Source organism: Leuresthes tenuis, unplaced genomic scaffold (genome assembly GCF_036924035.1).
Source record: "Leuresthes tenuis unplaced genomic scaffold, fLeuTen1.0.hap1 SCAF_20, whole genome shotgun sequence".
Taxonomy (NCBI): domain Eukaryota; kingdom Metazoa; phylum Chordata; class Actinopteri; order Atheriniformes; family Atherinopsidae; genus Leuresthes; species Leuresthes tenuis.
This window is the reverse complement of record NW_027325374.1, coordinates 5611285-5633831: the sequence shown is the minus strand read 5'-3', so window position 1 is coordinate 5633831 and position 22547 is coordinate 5611285. Positions and strand designations below refer to the sequence as shown.

The 22547-nt window shown below is 40.9% G+C and overlaps 1 protein-coding gene across 1 annotated transcript; it reads left to right on the top strand.

Moving 5' to 3' along the window:
• Positions 1–873: 873 nt before the first annotated feature.
• LOC140278955 (inhibitor of nuclear factor kappa-B kinase subunit alpha-like) lies at positions 874–17615 on the top strand. The gene is made up of 22 exons (XM_072374089.1): positions 874–995; positions 1484–1602; positions 3089–3183; positions 3302–3419; positions 4530–4599; positions 4707–4795; positions 4883–4972; positions 5091–5215; positions 7077–7184; positions 7307–7442; positions 7751–7945; positions 9438–9540; positions 9622–9745; positions 11883–12034; positions 12151–12212; positions 12307–12416; positions 13059–13108; positions 13209–13314; positions 13406–13553; positions 14056–14192; positions 14776–14875; positions 15377–17615. Exons 2-22 carry the CDS (start codon positions 1498–1500, stop codon positions 15440–15442), a joined length of 2289 nt encoding a protein of 762 aa, XP_072230190.1. The 5' UTR covers positions 874–995; positions 1484–1497; the 3' UTR covers positions 15443–17615.
• Positions 17616–22547: the final 4932 nt, after the last annotated feature.

Sequence of the window (22547 nt, the reverse complement as noted above, 5' to 3'; positions counted from 1 at the left end):
GTAGGTAATTTTCTCCCTCAATTCAGAAGGAGTCAAGATATTTGAGAGCTTTTATCTGAATTATCTGTTCAATTTTAAATTTCATTTACTTCAGTTCAATCATATTGCCTTCAGTTCACAACAAAAGTCAATACAAGTTCAATTGGATAACATACAATTCAGTTCAGTTCATTATAACTATTACATGATGATTTGAATATTTAATTATGCTTCCTCAGAAGTATAATACTTGAATTTCAAGCACTTCATCTTATTATTAACTTTAATTGTCACAGACCTTACTTAAAGGATGCAGTAAAAGCTATTTTCTTCATTTGTGCCAAGTAGAAAACTGGATAAATGTATTATTTAGGTACTGCTAAAAGGTACTGCTTACTCACGCCAAACGATCTAATTTGCCTTTTAATATTCTTCAGTTTCTTCAAAATTAGTTCAATTATAAAAAGATTTTCATCTAATTTATGTTTCACTGATGCTAGATTACATAATGAGTCAGCATTGCAACAAAGAAACTCTAAACAGTTTTAAACTGCCGCATTTTCACACAAAACAAGTACAAAGAGACCTAAAACCCCCACATGTAGATTTGAAAGCATCTTGAAATAGCAAATGTACATGCAAAACAAATACAGAGGCTCAAAATTACTACAAAAGAGAAGCGAAATAGACACAAAAGACTCAAGCTGATCCAAAGGCTGCTATAAAACTGCTTATGAAAAATACAAGGAGACTCAAAATGAATCAACACATGCGGTATTGGGTTTAATTTCCCCTTTTAGCGATCGTTAAACCGATTTTTGGACCGCAGGAATAGTGCCAGTGAACGCACCACTGATGCATTTACAAGAAACACAGCCGGGTTTCTCGTGACGTATGTGTGGGAAAGTACACACAGCGTCTCGGTCCTGCAGCGACCTGAAAACAACAAGACACAGTCAGAACAGACCACACACTTCTACTGAAAACGGCTCATGACACTCTCATAGGAACCCGATGTAAGTCTCTTAACGCGGTTCAACAACAGTCCAGTTGGGAAACATTTATCGAAACGCCACTTAACTGGCGCTGAAGCCTTCATTCTAGCTAGTGACGAGCTCCGGCTATTTCCTAGTGTATTTGGAGCTGGTTGGTTGGCTAACTAGCTGCTCGCTCGTTAGCCCAAGAAGCTAATGTAAAGACAGTTGTATACTTTTTTAGCCGTCACTTTATGTCGAATATGTCATGTATAAGAAATAATAGAGACCACTGGTGCCACGTGGCTTTAAATAATTCTTTAAACAACCTTTTTGTACTATTGAGGAATGTAATGGGACTGGCAGGCGTCCCAGGATGTAGCCGGACCCCGTAGTTGATAGCTTTAGTTAGCTAGGTTGGAAATCAAAGAGCGCCTATGGTCACTTATGGGTCTCAAAATCTGTTATTATATACATATTTATTGCCCCTACTTTGTTGTCATGTATTATTTATTATTTGTTCTTTTCAGATTTAATTATAACAATGGAGAAACCTCCTTTCAGACAGAACCAGAACTGCGGAGACTGGGAGCTTAAAGAGAGGCTGGGCATTGGCGGCTTTGCCCATGTTTACCTGTATCAACATCGCGTGAGTGTCAAGCCAGAACAATCCTCACCCTGCTGACCCCTAACTTCACTTGAGCATATATTTGTAAATTGCATCAGAAAGGAATTAATTACTTAGTAGAAATGTCCCTCAGGAGCTCTTTAACATACAGCAATAAGTGATGGAAGAAGTATTTTAACTACAGTTTAAAATTAATCTTATAAATTAAATTAAATTCCTAAGAATAGATTGGGCCTGCAAAAGAAACTGAAAAATGTACTTATTCAAGCAGTTTAATCTTACTTAAGTAGTTTAATCTCCAGGACATCAACATTTATTTCCATCCAGAGTTGCTTTAACTTTTCACCAAGATCTTGGAATTAATGATTATATCGTTGGGTTTTTTTTGTTTAGTTTTTTTGTGGCTTGACAGTATATATTGGTTGTGTATTTTTATGGAATTATAGGAATTGATATCTCAAAAGAGCACATGTACAGCTCTGTGCAAACAGCTGACTGACATGTTTCAAATTAAAATGTAGAAATCCCTGCAATGAGGCCGACAAGCAGATGCAGGGTCCTGAATCAAACATCATGCAGTTCAAAGAGGCTCAACTGGAATACAGAGCTGAGGGGAAATGTCAAACAGGGAGCCACAATAATTTCAATGGAAAATGAAACCGTTTGGTGGCATTTTGTGTAATCTTCTTCAGTTTGTGCACATTTACTCACCAGATGAACACATTTAGATGGGAAATTAGGTCTCATTTTACTGTTGTTGTACCATACTTATCAAAGCAATCACATGTGTTGTAGCTGTGCATTACGACCTTAAAGGATGACAAATCCCTTGGCGTTAAAGAAAGATTTAAAGGAAAATGTTTAAAAATATGGGCTTTAATTGTTTGAGGAGCTGTTGTAGCATTCAGGCTGGCTTTCACAACCACAGCACCTCAAGGGCTGTACAACAGTGCAGGTTCAACATTTTCGGTTTATCTCCCTGGTTTTTCCAACTCTGGATATGTGTGTTGATGTAAAACGGATCGAGTTGACATCACAATCGCATATTTCCAGCAATCTGTAAAGAAGCTTTGTTGCTTCTGCCAAACAGGAAGAGAAACTGTCAAAAAAGAAAAAGACTATATGAAATGTAAATTAATAAGTTGATAATTTCCTCTGCCACGTCATTAAAGCACAAGTAGATCTGACTATTTATGATTGTGCATATTATTAAAATAAATGTGTTTGTCTGATGCATCAGTGACTGATTTTAAATTCTCTTCGCAATAAATAGAAAACTCAAGTGATTCAAACCTGTCAATGAGCTCTAAAATGCTGAAAAAAAGGGTTTCCGTAGCACAATGATTTTAATTTTTCTTTAATATTGTCTAAGATGGGAATGAATGTGAACCTACAGACATCATTTGATGCAGTGACGTATCTCTCGGGAAGATACAAACAGAGTTGTCTGTCTTTAACGTCAGAGAGAGAGAGAGTTTTATATCTCAGTTCTGTTCTATTTTTCTAGGAGACGAATGAAAAACTTGCGGTGAAAATGTGCCGCCTGGAGCTTACACTAAGAAATAAGGACAGATGGAGCAGAGAAATACAGATCATGAAAAAGTTTGTATTATATTTCGTTCTTGTGTTGATTTATACACCTTAGTTCTGCAATGAAAGTAGCTAATTACTGAAAGAAACTCTCAATTGACGGTGAACATTGTGCTCCTTTCTCACTCAGGTTAAATCATATTAACGTTGTGACTGCCCAAGATGTCCCAGAGGAAATTACATATATCTCCTTAAATGATCTTCCACTGCTGGCCATGGAGTACTGTTCCAGAGGAGACCTGAGAAAGGTGAGGGACTTGTTAACATACCTTTGCTGTGGACTTATTTCCTTATATTAAGTTTATACTGTGTGAAATTACCCTAATATATAAAAGAAATATGCATCGTCGCTTGCCTGAGAATCAGTAGTCCAGTTGTAGCTGTTTGGACATTGAGCTGTGTCAGTTGTGCTGACAAAATCAGCACAACTGACGGCTAATTCAGCATACTTTCACTGCCACAATTTGGACAAAATAACAACAAATAAAGACTGAAAGCAGCTCTGAAGAGAATACTTGTGAAATACAAGCTGTCATTTCCTATGTTAACATTTATCAGGCCTATGCGTTCGTTGACATGTTTCCACCATGTCACCATTTCACATCTTTCATCTGTCTGATAAATGCAGGAAAAAGAAGGGAGAGATTTCCATGGAGGGGAAACGAAAACTGTCAGACATATGTGTTGAAATACAAGAATATCACAGGAAAAGCTGAAAAACTGTAGTAGGCACATTTGGCAGAAATGCTAGTGGATATAAGATGCTGACTCTGGATGCATCAGAACTGCTCCACCTCTCCCAGAGACATGCATCCTGTTAGATGGGCTTTAATCAGGGTTCCTACACAGTCCTACAGTCTTCACAAAGTTTTGAATTTGATTTAAGGTGAAAATAAAGTAGGGTATTGGAGACTATTTTCACATGGAACTCGACCACCATGATGTCACCTCTTGGTTTGTTAGCCATTTTGAGCCACTGGCTTAAATTCACTAAGATCCAGTTTATGGATCATAATTTAGACTTTTAAAACCGTTTCATTGTGGTAAATCTGCTTGTGAATAAGAATAAGGGATAGAATAAGCCCAACACCTTTGGGTAAATATCTGAACATATTGTGCTGGTGGAAAACTTTATTATGCTAAGTTCAGATAACCACATGCACGCTGTATATGTGGAGCCTGACATGCAAATTATTGTGCAGCTTTCAACAAGGGAATTCAGACACTTTAAAAAGCCATTAAACTGGAGGATAGAACAACATTGTAGCTTTAGTCCAATATATCAGTCCTTAACATGTCCGTAAAGCTGACTCATTCTGACGTGTGTTGTGAATAAAACAACATTTTTCTCACACCAGGTACTGAGCAAACCTGAAAACTGCTGCGGCCTGAAAGAGAGTGAAGTGCTTTCATTACTCAATGATGTTGGTAGGTCCCCTGTTCTTTGATTTTCATTTTTTTTCTCTGTGCAGCTTCTGCATGAAGACGTCTTTTTGAGCCTCGTCACTGACTCTGATCATTCGCTTCTGTTCTAGGATCTGGTATCCAGTATCTACACGAAAACAAGATTATACATAGAGACCTTAAACCTGAAAACATAGTGCTGCAAGACATCAATGGAAAGGTAACCTGTTTAATTTTGGCTTTGTGTTTGCCTTCTTTGACTGCTCGGCTTTGATTAACTGTCCTACGTTTGCTTACGGTTCTGCAGCTGGTTCACAAAATCATTGACTTGGGTTATGCCAAAGATCTGGACCAGGGCAGTCTGTGTACTTCCTTCGTCGGCACACTTCAGTATCTGGTAAGCTTTAACATACAAATCATTACTCATTGTCATTGTTTATTTTTTAAATTTCTATTCATTTGTCAAAGAATGTGTAAAGTCTGTAAGTGAAACTCTTTCTATGCTTTTTTTGCAGGCTCCTGAGCTGTTTGAGAACAAGCCCTACAGTGTTACTGTGGACTACTGGAGCTTTGGCACAATGATATTTGAATGCAGTTGTGGTTTCCGTCCGTTCCTGCACAACCTGCAACCTGTGCAGTGGTAAGATGACCAGATAAGCTCAGCACTGCAGCATCGTCATCAGAGAAAGGCTTGTTGGAAACTTGCTAACGCTACAAGTGAAAGTTACTTTAAGTAACGATTTCTGTGTAAAGCAGAGGTCGAGTCGCACAGTTGTCGAACCTAAATGGTGCCGTTTGCATTAAGAATTTGAACATCGCACACATGGTTTTATATTCTGTGTGAGTTACACTTTACAAAGACGTCACTATTTCTGATAAATCAGGGCTCTTTGTAGCTAAAAACAAGAACAGTTTCTTTCTTTTCTTTACATCTTTTAGCTCATCACAGATGAACAGTGAGCTGCTCAAAGCCCATTTGAGAAAATAAAAACAAAAGTTGACTAAACGCAGCACAATTTTAACCCCTGAGATGAAAAGCAATGAAAGTGGACCATCAGATGGTGTCAAATCAAAGAAGAAAGAGCCTCAAATCTTATCGGCAAAAATAAAGAAAAGAACTAATCGCCAGAAAACAAAGAAAAGCCCAAAAAGCTGTTGATGGCTCTTCTCTTATCCGTCTAAACAAAACGCAGCACATCCTATGTCACACAGGGATAAATTATGAACTTAAGAGCCAGTTCTTGATTGCACTAGAACCCTTAGTGCATTTACTGTGTTTGTGTGGTTATTTTGGGCATACAAGGAAGTACCAATGCAGCTGATGTCAAGATAGAAAGTGGCTGGGTGAGCTCTCTTCAAAGCAGCTTATAATTATTATTATGTGTGCATTTGAATGTGAGTATTTATGCAGAGGACGCTTCATTATTACAACAGAAAGTTCTCTTCAGCCCTTTTTACACAGGTCAAAAAAACCACCAACACCCGCTAACGTTTGGCTTTTAGATGCATTTGATAAACGTTTAAACGGGATAAACGGGCATTCAGTCTTTTGTCCAAATGGGTATTTATTGTCTAGGATCGGCTCTGATGGGAACACAGCCTCCCAATGCACGCCCTAACTTTCAATGGTCAAGGCTGTTCTTGACAGAAACAAACATTTACCGACTTAACGCCTCACATGCTCTGAGGACTTGTTTATGCTTGTGCAGAGTCTGCATTTTTCTGCGTTGCTCTCCGCCCACGCAGAGTGAAGGATTCTGGGAATTTTATCAACGCAAACAGACTGTTTGTGGAGTCCTCTGTTTGCTTAGCCCTTGGAGATGATGGTCCACGTTGAATGCTAGCTCCAGATGGGCAATTTTTCATTATTTGCACACATACAGGGTTACAACGCAATGTTTGGAAAGTGAGGAGTTCTTTTTGTGTTTTCCAAGTCTGGATTCTTCTTCTTCTTCTTTCGGCCTCTCCCTTTATCAAAGGGGGCCACAGCGTACTGTTAAACTACTGTTAAAACCATAGTTAAAGGACTTTATAAGACTTTATAAGGCACAGTCACATCATCTTAATTGTATAAATAGGTGGATATGTCCATGTTTTATTTGCTTTGGTGTTTGAAGTAGACCCACTACTGTTTTTGGGGGGTTCAGGGTCAACTTCATGTTTTTGAAACCTTTATGGTTGCAGATGCTGTGAATAATCATGGCAGAACAGTTTGGTCCATATGATATTTTACAAACCACAGTATCTAGGTTACTGGTTGCTAACTGGTTTTTAATCACACTTCATAGAAACCAGACCAGAATAATATGCTGTCCCTTTTGTCCAAATTAGATACCAGATGTGAAATCATGGACAAATATAATAGTCAGTTTTGGATTATTGCTGTCGATTGGAATTGGAGCTGTGTTTATGTTGGTATCAAGTAAAAACAGCTCCTTCGTAACTGTGTTTTTCAAGATTTGTTGGTGCTAGTTCATCGTTTTGTGTCCTCTGTTCCACAGGGCCAGCAAAGTGAGGAATAAAGGTCCAAAAGACATCATGGCTGTCGAGGATCTGAACGGTGAAGTCAGGTTCTCCACACACCTCCCCTACCCCAACAATCTCAGCAGGTTAGCTCCGTAAACTCCGACAGCCAAAGACAATCGGATTTTATTTGTTTCATAATCCTGCAGAGTTTGAACGGTGCTTCAGTAATTAAATTAAGAACTGAAACAGCGTTTTTGTTTCATAGGACACTGTTGGAGCAGATGGAGGTCCTGCTTCAGCTGATGTTAAAGTGGAATCCAGACCAGAGAGGAGGCCGAGTGAACCCCGACACGAAGAAACCGCTGTGCTTTGAGGTGCTGGAGGAGATACTGAGTATGAAGGTGGGTTAGGGGAGAATTTGTTTTTCTTACGGTCGTATTATAGTGTGCCCTCTGTTGTACTTAAGGGGGTTACAGGGTCTTCCTGCTGTCACTTTCCTACTCTCATATGCTGTCTGGTCTTTTACTGACGCAACTTTTTGTCCAAAAAGTTCCCAGATTCGTTACTTGGTGCTTTTAAAGCCAATAAAAGTGGTTTGATATTCACTGTAACTTGGTGTTCATTTCAAACACGAGCAGCCCTCGTCATATTAAACCCTACGGTGTAAGTGTCGTTCTTCACACTGACAGGATTTCGCCTCTCCCCTCAGGTCGTCCACATCCTGAACATGACCACAGCTCAGGTCCACTCGTTCCAGCTGACTCCAGACGAGAGTCTCCACAGCCTGCAGAAGCGCATCGAGGCTGAGACGGAGATTGAAGTGGTGAACCAGGAGCTGCTGCAGGAGACGGGAGTGTCCCTGGACCCCAGGAAGCCTGCTGCACAGTGTGTTCTGGATGGAGTGGTACGTGGATGAGGGTGCAGCTCAGATTCAACTGTCGAGTTTGCATCAAAACCTTAAAAATCAGCGCTTGGTTTGCTTTGCATCTTGCAAAGATGATTCAACTCACTCACCAGCCACTCTTGGAGCCCTAAAACTAAGTTAATAATGCTCTTTCAGATAAACTTCTTGTATAAGTTAGTCATGGGAAATGGAAGAATCATTCAGGTTTTCTGTTTGTATCACTCAAAATATATTGTAGCATCCTGAGATTGAATTGATTTGCTGTAATAGACGTCACATTTCCTGCAGCGTGACTTTCACAGACAGACGTTATTATGCATTTATCGAGTTAAATCCACTTTTTGGTTGCATTTAAAGTTGTACCATTATTTAGTAAGTTAAAAGGTTCAAAATGGATATTCTGAGCCTCCCAGTTTTCTCATGAGCTGCTTGGATATGTGGATCTTTGGAAAAATCCCTTGCTCAAAAGGTGTTAAGTATGTGGTATTTGCTTCTTACTTTATAATGAACGTTTTTCTGTCCTTGTGCAGTTTTTAAGGCCTCGGGTAATTTAGCCAGAAACTTACCGGTTCAAATCTTTAAATGTGAAATACGATGTGAAATTAAAGGTTGAATTCTCTTTTAATGCCTTAAAATAGTTTAATTTTAGCAAGAAACTACTGATGGAAATAAATAAGAGTTTTACTCTACAAGATATAAGTCGCATTTATTTAAAAACTTATTTCACAAAATCCAAGAGTGGACCTCGTCCATGTTGATGATATGATCCGGCGACACGTTGTGTTCAGTTACCTGCTTTTCAATGAACTCACGGAAACTGTCGACCTCGGCTTGGAAGTCTGCTGGCAGTTTCTGACACACCGCTGTCCGTGCTCTCACGGAGGGGCGGTTGCATTGCATGAAGCGGTAACACCAAGAAGGCCCGCCTGCAAAGTAATTTATGTTTGTGGAGACGTAACTGCACCGTTGAGGAGCCTCTCCCGGCTGTACGTTGTTCAAGCACCCACCTGTGGACTCGTTCCTCCAGCTCTGGCTGCTTTCAGCCCGCGATTAGCTTTCTTTGTTAGCATGTAGTTGTCACAAGCCTAGAGTGTCCTCTCCATAGCAATGTTTACTCCTTGGTTCATGTCAGTCAGTATGAATTTTACATTTAGAAATGTGTTAGATTATATGTATTTCGTTATATAAGTCGCAGGACCAGTCAAGCTATGAAACAAAGTGTGACCTATAGTTTGGAAGGTAAACAGAGGAACATTTCTCCTGACTGGTTGCATCTAAATATTGGATGTGGAGCATCTTGCCATGTAATCTTTCTTGTGTTTTCCTTTTTGAACCTTTGGAATCACAGAATAATGTATGAAAAGGCTCCATTTCCAAGTATCATGACTCATCCCACAGTCTTTTTTTATGTGCATGGAGGGAATCGCCCAGAGAGGCTCCTCTGAGCTTCTTGCTGTTTGTATGAGTGATGATTTTCTTCTCTCCTGTGCAGAGGGGCTGGGACAGCTACATCGTGTATTTGTTTGACAAGAGCATCACCAGGTACTCTGGTCCCTTCAGTGCCAGACGGCTGCCCGATAAAGTCAACACTATTGGTGAGTTATTCCTGTGACTGATGTGTCAGTTTTTAGTTACTCACTTCTTGAAATTGACGTGGGTCACGTTCACCTTTGCAGTGCAAGAAGCCAAGACGCAGCTGCCTCTCGTGGCGTTGAAGAAAGTGTGGGGTGAAGCTGTGAGCTACATTTGCGGCCTGAAGGAGGACTACAGCAGATTGTTCCAAGGCCAGAGAGCTGCCATGTGAGTCGCATGACGTTTGTCTGCAACGGGTTATTATTTAACAGCAAATCATGAGGCAAAAATGTGTGTTTCACTGCTGTTTTATAAGGCTTAAAGCTATTATTAGACATTGAGAGGCATCCTCAGTATATTTGGTAGAGACAGAAAGGTTAAGTCAGTTCAAAGATCCATAGTTCAGTATCTATATTAAACTGAACCTGACCTCTTAATTAGGTCAAGTCCGAGTGAAACCCCTAAATGAATCGTCTGTGTCAGCAAACCTAAACGTGGATATCAGGCAATAATTAATATTACAGCTATGCATGTGGCAGGATAGCAGAATACTTGCAGCCCTTTATCAGAACGAAGGCCGCAGGCAGGTCTGAATATAAAATATTCAAATTCACAGTCTATTTGAGTCAAGGTAAAATTCCTTTTTTCATCCACCGTACACGGGATATCTACAGGAGAAGTATTTCTCTCTGGTCTGTGATAAGCTTCGATGTAAAAGAAACTTGTTTTTACAGGCTTTTCATTATACTCTCTGTTTGGTTAACCCCTCTAACACTATTTCTCTGCTAAAGAGCAAAGTGTCGACTCAGAATAGGTACACCTTTTGGTACAATCCACATTTGTAAAGAAAATAGCACCTCGTTAAATCTCATCAATGCTAATTTGCCCGGATGGAATTTTTTAATACAGAAAAAAAGCCTTTCACTGCGGGCCAAAAGCACTTTCTGTTCACTGCCAGCAGACAAAAATAAGAACAACGAGTTTCTTTTCAACACTGTGGCCTAGTTGATTAAGAGCCAGAATATGCTGTTGCACAACGTATTCTCTCAACACTCAGCAGCAATGACTTCATGAAGCTATTTACTGATAAAATGTTGTCAGTTAGAGGGAAAAAATAGTCTTCCTCATCCAACAATCTGTAGAATTCAAATAAGTGATGTTATGGTTGAACAATCTGGTGTAGGGCCTGACTTTAGGGTCCTACTGAACCACTGTCAACAGTCAGGGTTGTTTAACAGTCATCGTGTCTATTGGACCTCATCCCAACTAGACTGTTTAAGAACATCCTGCCCCCGTCTAACCCAAACACTTCTGAACTATAGCAGTCTATCACTATCAACTGGCTACGTGCCACAGGCTTTTATATAGCTGTGATTAAACCATTTAGTTAAAACACCCACTCTTGTTTTAACTGGCTGCTGACCCATATCTATCCTTCCTATTATCTCTAAAATTGTTGAAGAGGTTGTTCAAAAACAGCTCATCACACATTTGCAGAATTGGATTTAGACCGCCAGCATCTCGTCAGACTTCAAGATCAATAGTACTGCTTTGGACTCGTATTACCAATACTTTTCTGTTAGATTTTAGTTGTATTAATAGTGTAAAAGATGTAACCATACATACCAGAGTTAGTAGTGGAGTTCCACAGGGTTCTGGACTAAGACCCTCCTTGTTCTCCTCATAAATGCTTCATTTGGGCAATATTATCACTAATTGAACATTCTGGGCTTGTCCTGAATTCCTGAATAACCTGTAATTTTCTACTTTGAATTAAGGTTGAACTGTTGTGGTGGTGGTGGTGGTTGGCTTTGAAAATGTCATACAATCATTATCTAACCTTATAGTTAATTAGTGTCGCTTTACTTCAGCTTGCAGTACGACTGTGAAGAACTTTTGAAAGAAAAATATTGGCCAAAAATTGGTCAATATTTTTCTTTTAATTCATATTGTAAACGGGTCTCTTGGGTATGGGGTGCCACCAGGGATATTATTCACAATTAGCTTGCATGCACACATGAGAAGCTCTCATATAAACTACTGAAAAGCTCTTCTGTAAACTAGTGAAAAACCTTTATCCACACTAGTGAAAGGTTTTCACATTAATTATCATTAATCACATAATTATTAATAATGAATTATAATAAATTATGATTAACACCTGTAATTATGTCCCTAGCGATGCCCCATACTAGAGCGTCTTGTTTTTCATCTGCATAACGTCACTAAAATCAATGTGATCACACACTGAGTTACAGTAGAGTTTGGTAAAGTGTTCTATAGATGAAGCTGAGCTGATTCAGGTGATGCAGTAACGCTCGATGGGGAACCGGTCAAACGTCTCTTGTCCTTCCTCTCCCTCCAGGTTGAGTCTCCTGCGCTACAACACCAACCTGACCAGGTATAAAAACAGCATGTTTGGCTTCTCTCAGCAACTTAAAGCCAAGCTGGACTTCTTCAAGAGTAGCATCCAGTATGACCTGGAGAAGTACAGCGACCAAATGCACTACGGAATATGTGAGTTCTTACTGGCAGCTGTTTGATTTTTCATTCTGTGACGTTACTGTTCTTAAATATCACTGAGCAGGATGGTATTTATTTTGATGTTTGTCTGTCTGTCTGTCTGTTCAAAGCCTCTGAAAAGATGCTGAAAGCCTGGCAGGAGAACGAAGAAAGGGCAGCTACTTTTGTACAGGTAATAATGGGATTTCTGAATAATATCGGTAAAACTTGACGTTAATGCTCCTTTTATGTTTCATCTGTGGTGTGCTTCCTGGTTCGTCCTGCAGGTGGCAGAGGTGAGCCACTTGGATGATGAGATCATGGCTCTACACTCTGAGATTGTGGAACTTCAGAGGAGCCCGTACGCCCGACGCCAAGGAGACAAGATGGAGCAGCTGTAAGTAATCACGAGGACGTGAGAACAATCTAAATAATGTTTTGTTCATTTGGAAGACGTGGAGTAAATATGCTTTTTGTGGGTTTACAGTATTGTGGATACAAATGTCTTCGATGCTTTCTGGGCAGTGGAGCTAATACAAATTATGTAAAGTCGATGGTTGTTTGTAACCACCAGATTTTTATTTAGGGTCTCTACTTATTTCTTCCTTTTGCCTGAATGGCTTTCATTATTAGGCAACTTAATCCTGCATGATACTGAGCACATCTGACGTAGAAGTTGCCCCTCCTCTTAAGCTTGTGTTTTCTATCAGCCGTGCGAGATTTTTAATCTCACGAAATGCCTTTAATGTGTCCAAAAAATGTCAAACTTCCCACAGTTCACCTGAAAATTTCACAATATAAAGAAGTTGCATATTTAAAGATGCTTTTCTGTTCAACCGGGGAGGAATGTTGGCCTTTGTTAGAATAAAATAATATCTGACTGGATGATTTAAACTCCAGAAAACCCTCGGTCTGTAGAAGCCTTTTTGTAAGCACAGGTTTGCGTCGTAGGCTTTAAACATCTGATAGAAGCTACTTAAAGGATCACAAAAGCTTCAGAACTGTAATATTTCAGTGAGTTTGATGCATTCTCTTGCAGAGAAGAAAAGGCGATCGACCTCTACAAACAACTGAAGATGAAATGCAAAAGTAAGAAGCTTTTCTCAGTAAAATGAACCTCACATTCTTCAACAGATTCCCCTAATTCCCTAAAGGTGTTAACTGTGTTTATTTGATGCTTTTCTCCCAGTACCTGACTCAGATGTGAGTTGCGACAGCTCAGAGATGGTGAAGGCCATCATCCAGACTGTCCAGAACCAGGACAAAGTCCTTAAAGATCTGTACACCCACCTCAGGTAGGGCCAGAGTTTTATTTTAACGGCATCGTCCCACCTGGGGAGCTCTATGGTGACTCTCTCAGCACCTTACTTTTCCTCTCCTTTACAGTAAGATCCTGATCAGCAAACAGAAGATCATTGACCTGTTTCCACGAATTGAGAAAACTCTGGAGAGCATGAAGGATGCTGACAACACAGTGATGCAGATGCAGAATAAAAGACAGAGAGAGTTCTGGCATCTGCTCAAGATCGCCTGTGTAAGTAATTCTGCTTTGGTGCTAGTTAATCGGGTCATTCTTCGTTTTTACGTCACTCGAAATGATTGCAATGGTTTCATATTCTCAGCAAAGGTTTCATGCTTTGCTTTAATGATCCAAGTGTTAAACCAAGTGTTTAACAACTGTTGTTGTTAAATAAAACTGTTTAAATGCTCCCACGCTGCAACCAGCAATTATTTATTATGATCTGCTTTAAAATAAATCAGTTTTATCCACTAAATGTCTTAATCCAAAAGCAGAACATATCCATCTTACTGTTTAAACTAAGAAATGAACCATTTAGACGTCTTCTGAGCAGCTGAGTCAGTCCTGCTGGTTGGAATTTGCTCCCCAGATGTGGTGCTTTCTGTTGTCATATCTGCTCATTTTTGGCGAAAACCAAAAACAAAGTCAGAGGGGAGAGTGTGCTGCCTGCATTCCTGTTGCAGGAGGGAGACGGCATGTTTATTTGTCATCAGCATGAACCGTCTCTCTGCTTCAGGCCCAGAACTCGTCTCGGAGCTCAATAGCAGCCAGTCCAGAGTCATCCAATCTGCTGCAGGTTTCTCAGTGGTCGCAGTCGGCACAACCCGTCAGCTCTCCTCACCCCCTAACCTCCCTCCCTGGGCCAAACGACAGGTAACTCATCCTTTCATGTGTTCTGACCATGTCTGCATAGGATGAACAACTTTCCACTTGGATATAAATAGAAACTTACACCTTGTCTGTTAAAACTCTGCCCAGAACCAGAGTTACAAAATCCACCTTTTAAATGGGGGAAAAAGCTTCTGAATCAGTGTGTAAACACGACACCAAATAAGGACTCGGTTTGCAAAAGCCTTTCTCTGTATGATCAGCATCAAATACCAGCAGAGTGGCAGCTTTCTCATTAACCTGCTGGAGTACTGAGTCGTAGGTAAATGGCTTCTACTCTAATGATTTAGCTGTTAGAGGATTAGTTCGTATTTTACTGCATCCGTACCACACAGTTTGAGTGCTTGGTGGATTATAAATATACTAACATTTCAACCCTTTGGGGGTATCAACAGATGTAGACGGAGTATAATGAGTTAATGTTCTTGACACGGTCCTGTGTTGTTGTGTCCCTCCGCCCCCTCTGGGTGTTTCTTATTCTGCTGAAAACTAAACGCATTGTACGTATAGAGGAGGCCTCATGTGACCGATGTGATGCTTACAGACTCTGAATGCGTGTTTCCTTCAGTGATGCTGCCCCGCGACTGCTGCAGGAGAACCAGAAGTATCTCAGTCAGCTGACCAGCCTGATGCAGGAGGCTGTCGACGAACAGGCCAAAAGCATCGTGGTGAGTTCTCTGGCTGCACTTAGCAGCTTTTCATGCATCCTGTGGCTTCATTGAGTTTTATTTCACTTTAAAAGCAGTCGGTTCCCCTTTGGAAAACCTGGAAAACGTTGTAAATCAGTGTGGTTCCACAAAACTACTTATCTAACCAACAGCAGCAACAACATTAAAGGCAAGCTGAGTTCAGGCTGAACATCACTTAAATCCCTTCAGACAGCATCTTAATCCAAAAGGAACTAAGAAGCCACAAAAATAAGGAACAACACACCCGGTTGAGTGTGACAACGTCATTTTCTGCTGGACTTTGAGCAGTGTTTCTAACCCTTTCTTTTACAGTTATTGTTCTTCGTGTGGTCGGCCCTTAAAACTGTGTCTCTGCTGAGTGTTTTTATCAGAAAAGGTCCTGATTTGTTCGCCCTCAGTAAACCAGACACTCTGCGTACTTCTGTTCAGCTTTTCATTCATTGAAGATGCTTCTCTGGTTTGTCTTTTTGGTTTTCCAAGGACCAGGACTGGAGCTGGACGAAATACGAAACTCTAACCACGAAATTAAAAAAGCGAAATGCGTAAGCCCTGCTAAGCCCATCCTTCGTCCCCGCCTGAGCTCCAAGTAACACTAAGGACTGTAAGCCGCCAGCGCAGCGGAGCGCCATCACTCACTGCACGGTTGAGCGTGGACTCGGACATCCTGTTAGAAACGTCTCTCCTGATCTTTGGGGGGAGAAAACGGAAAAAGATGGAGTTCTCACCTGCTCGGTGGTGTCGGTCAACTCCCATTGTTTCACATGGTGGAAGGTTTTATTGATGAATTCATTAATAATCTTGTTTTTATACCAGAAAACAATGAAGCTGTCTCGCTTTTCTCCTTCTCATTATGCTGCATAGTGTTAATCATAATTCATTGGCTCACTTTTACTGTCGCCGCAACATCGAGCAAACTGTAGCACCGGACTCGAGGGGTTCAAGGTGGAGAGAACGGCGTCAGAAAGGCAGGAAGTGGTCGGGGTCGGGAGATTACAATCAGGCAAACAGCACTTTGATGCTCCCATGTAGCTTCTCTGGGAGGAGATGGAACGTTCCAGGCTGCCAAAAATCGTCCCAACGAGACAGAAACAGTTTAAGATATTTTACTATAAACTTTTGGGGGTTTAGAGTCTATGTAAGTATGTTTTTATTGATAGTAGTCTATAAATGACAGGCAGAGGTCTTTTGTCATGATTTACGTGGCTCATACATGGCTGGCCATTATGTTTATACGTTGTTTATACTGTACATGTCTGTCTGATTGTGGAGCAGCTGAGCGGATGGTTTGTGCTGCATTCGTGTCGCACAGTTGAAACGTTTAGTCCACATTCAAAGTTTCTATCTGCCAGTGTTTCAGTTCACTCACCAGATGAAAAGAAGCGGCTCCTGGAGCTGATTTTTCACGCAGTGTCATAAAATCGAACAAGACGAGATCAAAAGCTCTTGATTTTGGCCACTTTGCTCATTTTTCCACTTGGTAGCTCGAGAAGATGAAACAGAAAGTGAATTTTTTTTAAGCACAAATATCAAACTGCGCTGAGCTTTTCGTTTTGTTTTATTTGAAAGTAAACGAGCAAATCAAACAAGTATTTCTGCGGGTTTTGGGTTTTTTTGCACCACCAAAAAGACATCACCTTCAGCTCTGAGTCGATATTCTCCTGCTTTCTGACCTCTTAGAGAAAACTGTTGATAATTATTCAAGAAAATCACGTTTTAAATCATCATAAGTTGCACCTTTACCGTCACAATGTCGTTTTGAGCAGTTTCTAACTTGAGAAAACAGTTTAAATCAGTGTTAAAGTCATTTTTCGGTGTAATTTAATCAGATTGAATCATCGGTTCGGATTTAGTTCTAAGAAAGATAAGAAGTGCAAATAAAAGAATAAATACTTTCTGTATTTATTCCTGTTGGTAACCACAATCAAAAATAGGAATAGGAGTAAGGAAACTCATTTTTTGGGCATTTATTGAAAAGAAACACTCTTACATGTGTGATTCACATCAGATAAGTCCACTTTGTTGACATGTTGACCAGCTTTTCGCTCAGAACTTTGTTAAATGATCTAAATATCCGAATGTGACGTGTGCAGGTGCAACATTAAGAGGCGAACTGGGCCCAAACTGTTGATCCGGAAACTAACTTTGGACAGTTTGTCTCTTAAAGGTTTTTTTATGGCGCTGCAGTGCCCGAGGTGACGTTTTCACATTGTTAGTTTTTATCTGACCAACGGTGCAAAATCCAAACGTGCACAATTTCCAATCAGCAGCGAAATCCTCACGTTTTGATTATTTTTTTTAGATGTTTGATAAAATCGCCAAACAAGGCTGATCTTTTCAGTTGTGCTCCCATCCATCCCGTAACGAGCTGCGCCTCGGTCCGGTTTCCTCGACCTCTGATCCTCGGCACGCGAGCGCACAGAAGACCCAGACCAGTAAACGGTTGAATGTACTGCGGTGACGTCGTCTGGTGGTGAACGTGCACGTTCATGTGGCTGCTTTGGGCCACGCAACATGCTAAGCTGTATTTATGAAGTAAAAGTGCAATGGTGAAAAGTGTTTCTTTTTTTGTATTTAAGTCCTTTGATTTGTCAGTTTTCTTTTCAGTTGAGTTCCATCTGTTGGTCTGAATTTGTCCTGAATGTTTAATTTTTAGGGATTTCATTGTATGAAGATCCGATGTTTACCAGGTAATAAAATTAAATGACTTTGGCACCATTCAGTTCATCGTTTCTGCTTGTTTTCATTTGTGCAGCTGTTGTCTTCTTCTTCTTCTTCACAGGATCAACATTTGCTCAAATTTCATTCCCCCCAAAGCTTAATTTATGACAAAAAGCTTCTAAAACTCGTGGCATGTCCTCACTACTTTGTGCTGATTAGCAAAGATGGTGAACATGTTAAAGGAACACGAAAGAAGTTTTTTAACCTAAAACTGCGTTTCTGACTTATTTTCAAGTACGTTTCCCTTTTTTTTTTTTTTTTTTTTAATGCGCATTCCCAGGCCTGAAACTCCCCCGGAGCATCCGGGGCTGAGATGCCACCTTCTATGACTTGTTTTCCAGTCCTGCCCCACAACGCTTTGTTTTACAGTCACATTTTTTTCAGCTTCTTCAGCTCTAAACCAGACACCTGAGACCACCTCCTCTGTTCAAAGATGGCTTCCTTCACTCTCCTCTCAAACATCTGTCTTCTCTGTCCAGAACTGCCCTCAAAAGAAGCCTTTCGAATGAGAAGTTAGTGAAACATCCAAGATCCAAGAAGTCCAGACGCCCTTATTCAAGCTCTGCCTGCTAAAATTCGCTGTACACACCCGGAGGGGGGGGGGGGTTATAAATGATCATTATGTGTGCATAAAAATACAAATCATGTGATTTCTTAGGCCCCTCACATTATGTGCCGTACATACACACAGCTTTCCATTATAACTTATCCGTTTCCTCCAGTAATCTGTGAACTCATCGTGCAAAGGTTCAGGGAAAAGGTTCGTTTTTCCATGCCGTGTCGCTTTAATGGAGTCCCGTCCATTCCTTTAGTTTATTGTGGATGAAATATCTCTCGGATCCTCTCATCTTAAAGGGGAATGCCGGTATTTTTAAACCTTATTTCTGTCATGAAATGCGTTTATCTACTCACAGAGAACAGTTTGGTGAAAGTCGGCGTCCTTCGGAAGATATTTAGATAACTCCAGATCCATATTACGCAGTGAACGGGGGCTTAGACGATGCAGCCTCTAAATAAGGCATTATCTGCCTTTATTTCACCAATACTTTAAGCCAAATGAATGAATGAACGCGTACTACGTGAGTAGATGAACGTATTTCATGCCAGGAATAAGGTCTAGGTTTAAAAATACCGGAGTTCCCCTTTAAAGCCCAATACTGAATTAACGATCTTGCCTCCTTAGCTCAGTGAGGCTCCAGCACGGCCCAGAGCCTGGGATCCTTCTGCATTCCCTTCATTTTTAGGGGTGATAAAATATCTCTTCATGTAAATTCTTTCCAACAATCCTGAACTTGAGGCGCTCCTTCAGCCACTTCTCTGCTGAAATGGTCACATTAGCTTCGTCCCCCCCTCTGTGTGACTGTAAACTAGTTTAAAGCAGAGTTTAAGGCATCCTGTGTGGTTGCAGACTCGTATTTTTTTGTTCACGTAGGTTTTAAACTTAGGACTCAACAGAAGACTGGAAACAATCGACAGAAAGTGAGTCAGTTGTTGAACCAAAGATGCTCGGCCTTCAGTCTGAGTGATTAACGGCGTGTCACTGAGCTGTGTAGATGATCTTTTTCTCTTCTTCCTCCCTTCTCATGACCTGATTGAAGTGTTTCCTGACCCTGTGTCGAGCTCGACTGTTTCACTGCATCTGTCAGGAAATGATTTGTTACCACCATGAAGAGTCATGCCAGGTCACTTCTGCTCCCCCGCCGCAGAGTTTCAGATACGATCTCAAGCTTTGCATTTCTGCACATGTTGAAATGTTTAAGTCTGACAGATGGTCGTCTGTGGATTTCTGTTATTGTTCCCGTGTGAGACGGTTTGAAAAATGCATCTCTGGGTGTGCTGTGCTCTTTCTTGAGGAATGTTCTGAAAGTGGGTAAATAAACGGCTCTGCACGGCTAACCCTCTGCAGCAGAACCAGCCCGGTGACGAGTTCTGACAACGTTTGTCGCTGTAAAACAAGCCGCTCTGGTTGTAAACTGTGTTTTATTACCTGCTTGGCTGGTGAATCGGCGTGAGTCAGACGAGCTCTCGGTGAGAAGCCAGAACTCCTGCTCCTCCTCACATTCCTTACAGCTCGGCTCCCATGTCTGAGTGCTGATTTACGCCAGAGCCTGAAATCTGATTCTTTAACCGTTACATTTACACGTCTGTCTATTGTGGGAGTCGTATGAGTTATGTTTTAATAGACGGGTTGTCAGTGTTTGCCGGGGTAGAGCTTGTCTGCACAGAGTCCTGATTCCCAGCTGTAGGCTGCACTGATGGGAACTCATCAGTTGGAGATTGTGGTTTTGGATCAACACATTGAACATGATTGATTTAACCAGATTACTCCACATACTTTGGCGCATGTCTATAAATCAGCTCAGCTCTCTTTTAGCTTCGGTTTGAGTCTCTTTTGACCATTTTAAGACGTTCCACTGCGTTCAGCGGCTGGTTTGTGGCTGTGTTTGGCGGCTGGTTTGTGGTTGTGTTTGGCGGCTGGTTTGTGGCTGTGTTTGGCGGCTGGTTTGTGGCTGTGTTTGGCGGCTGTGTTCGAGCTGCTGGTTTGTGGTTGTGTTTGGCGGCTGGTTTGTGGTTGTGTTTGGCGGCTGGTTTGTGGCTGTGTTTGGCGGCTGTGTTCGAGCTGCTGGTTTGTGGCTGTGTTTGGCGGCTGGTTTGTGGCTGTGTTTGGCGGCTGTGTTCGAGCTGCTGGTTTGTGGTTGTGTTTGGCGGCTGGTTTGTGTTTGTGTTTGGCGGCTGTATTCGAGCTGCTGCGTGTGAAAACAGGTGAAACTCAACCAAAGCAGCAAAGCTGTTGGCAGAGTAAGAAGCAAAAAATGCTCTGCAGGGTAGAGCTGACCTCCCGGCTAAATGTATCCGATTTATAGATTTATAGAAGGCCGACTGTGTCTGTAAAAGAGTCCGTTTAACCATTCCAGTTGCATCTAATATCATCTTCAGTCCTGTTGCAAAAATAGAAAAATGGCTTCGAGCGTGTTCAGATTTCCTTTTTATGGCCAAGAAATGAACCTCGTGTTTTTATTCTGATTTATTTCAATCCAATAATACCTTTTCTTATTTATAGATTATTATTGTTATTAGTAATAAATTCATGTTGTCATAGAAAGTCTGCAGAACAGAATAAAAATAAGGTGACAGATTAAAAAAGTTCAGCTGAATAAACTTCTTTATCAGACGGTAAATCGAGTCCTTTTAAATACTGAGACGTGTAAAAAGCACGTTAAACTAGGACTTCGTAGAGCAGTTCATATTCGTAGTAGTTTCGTGTATCGTTGCCATGACGATGTATTTTTCACGGGGAATTTGGTGGATGTTTGTAATTTGTTTCTTAGCCTTTAAGTTCCAAACGATGTCGTGATCATAAATTATTTGGCTGCTGTTAAACCCGTTAAATGAGGCTTTGAGTCATTAATCGTTTGGTTAAAATTCTCTGATCAACTTCATATGGACGACAGACTGAAGTGTTGAAGCGTAGAAACGAATCAGCGTGGTTCTTTACTGCTTCTTTGTCCGTTTATTTTGAGAGTTCATCGTTTCCACAGAGAACATGGAGCGTAACGTTTGTGTTGAGTTAGAAGAGAAGAAATACTCAGATCAGGAAACCCAGGTGATGTGACTCGCTCTGCTCGTTTCCTTTTAATCTTCACCAAAGATCTCCTGTTGACTGAAGACGCAGCCGTTGGCTGGGTTGTGTCATAAACATGTTACACAAAGACCGACTGTTCACATAAAGGTTTGCATAAACTGCTGATGCAACCGGATCACATTGTTCAAGTAAAGTGCACTTTTTATTTCTTGCAACAAGTCCAATTTTTACATTCAATCAGTCATTTGCAACACATTAGAAAGCAGGCTTCTTATCATGCACACTCATGGTTTGTATTGTAGAAACAACTGGTTACAAACTAATAATTTAATAGGTGATGTATAAAGTATAAAACCTCATGATTGCAGCTCTAGGAAACATCAGTGCTTTAAATAAGTTAAAAGCTCCTCGAGGCTCTGTCATACGCCCCTCTGGGTGATGACACCAGACAAAGCAGCATGGAAATGTTTCCGGATGAATCACAGTGCAAAGTCTACGATACTGTTTGTACCATTCTTAGTTTTCAAGTACAGCAAAACTAACTGCTTTGGAAGGATATTTAAAGAGGAATCTGGGTTTGTATCTTTGGCTTTGGCTAGATTTTTGGCCACCTAAAGGCACCAGAAATAAGCTGCTGTGTTTAGTTGTTTCAGAAACTTTGTCTCAGGACCAACGCAGATTCCCATCCTGGTAGTTTCATAACTTACTCTGAAACCGTCGGGAGGCTCGGGTGGGATCTGGACTCAGGGCTTACTCTGGTTTTGGAGAAATGTGGTTAAACCACTATGAAATAAATACTACTTTTACTCCATGTTACATGTAAACTCTCTTTCCAGGTTTCAGATCATTCTCTGCTGATAAAGCTCATAATTACTGAGACATTACCGTAGAAACATTTTCACAGCTCTTCATTTACCAGGTGTTTAGATGATAATCGATAATTTTCTGTGTACTACTGTGCAGTTTCATAATGTTCGGTGTTTGTCGACCTGTGAGTTTTACTCCAACATTGACTCTGTTTTAGCTCTATCTTTGGTCTCTACCACTTTCCAAGTGTCGACCGTTTTAACACGCTTGCTGTTGTTGTTTATCGTGGCCGCCTCGTGTATTTCTTTTTAAAGTTTGGATGTTTTTCATCGTTAGTTTCGCTCAGTAGCATAACGACGATACAATGTCGCGCTGTGCTTGGTTTAGGGGCCTTCTGACCTTAAGCTAACGCTAACCTCTTCTATTGACGCCATGTTTACGGTTTATCAGCTTGTGATTGGCTCCTGTAAACCCTGTGTGCCCTCGTGGAATCCTCCGGTAACAAACTACACAGGAAGTATGTGAGCAGTTACACTGGGAACG

What these genes read in the sequence shown, in the direction of transcription:
- LOC140278955 (XM_072374089.1), top strand. Translation starts at nt 1,498, where the DNA reads ATGGAGAAACCTCCTTTCAGACAGAACCAGAACTGCGGAGACTGGGAG. An exon ending in TCGGCACACTTCAGTATCTG is followed by an intron (nt 4,973 to 5,090) that starts GTAAGCTTTAAC and finishes CTTTTTTTGCAG; the next exon opens with GCTCCTGAGCTGTTTGAGAA. An exon ending in CCAAATGCACTACGGAATAT is followed by an intron (nt 12,035 to 12,150) that starts GTGAGTTCTTAC and finishes GTCTGTTCAAAG; the next exon opens with CCTCTGAAAAGATGCTGAAA.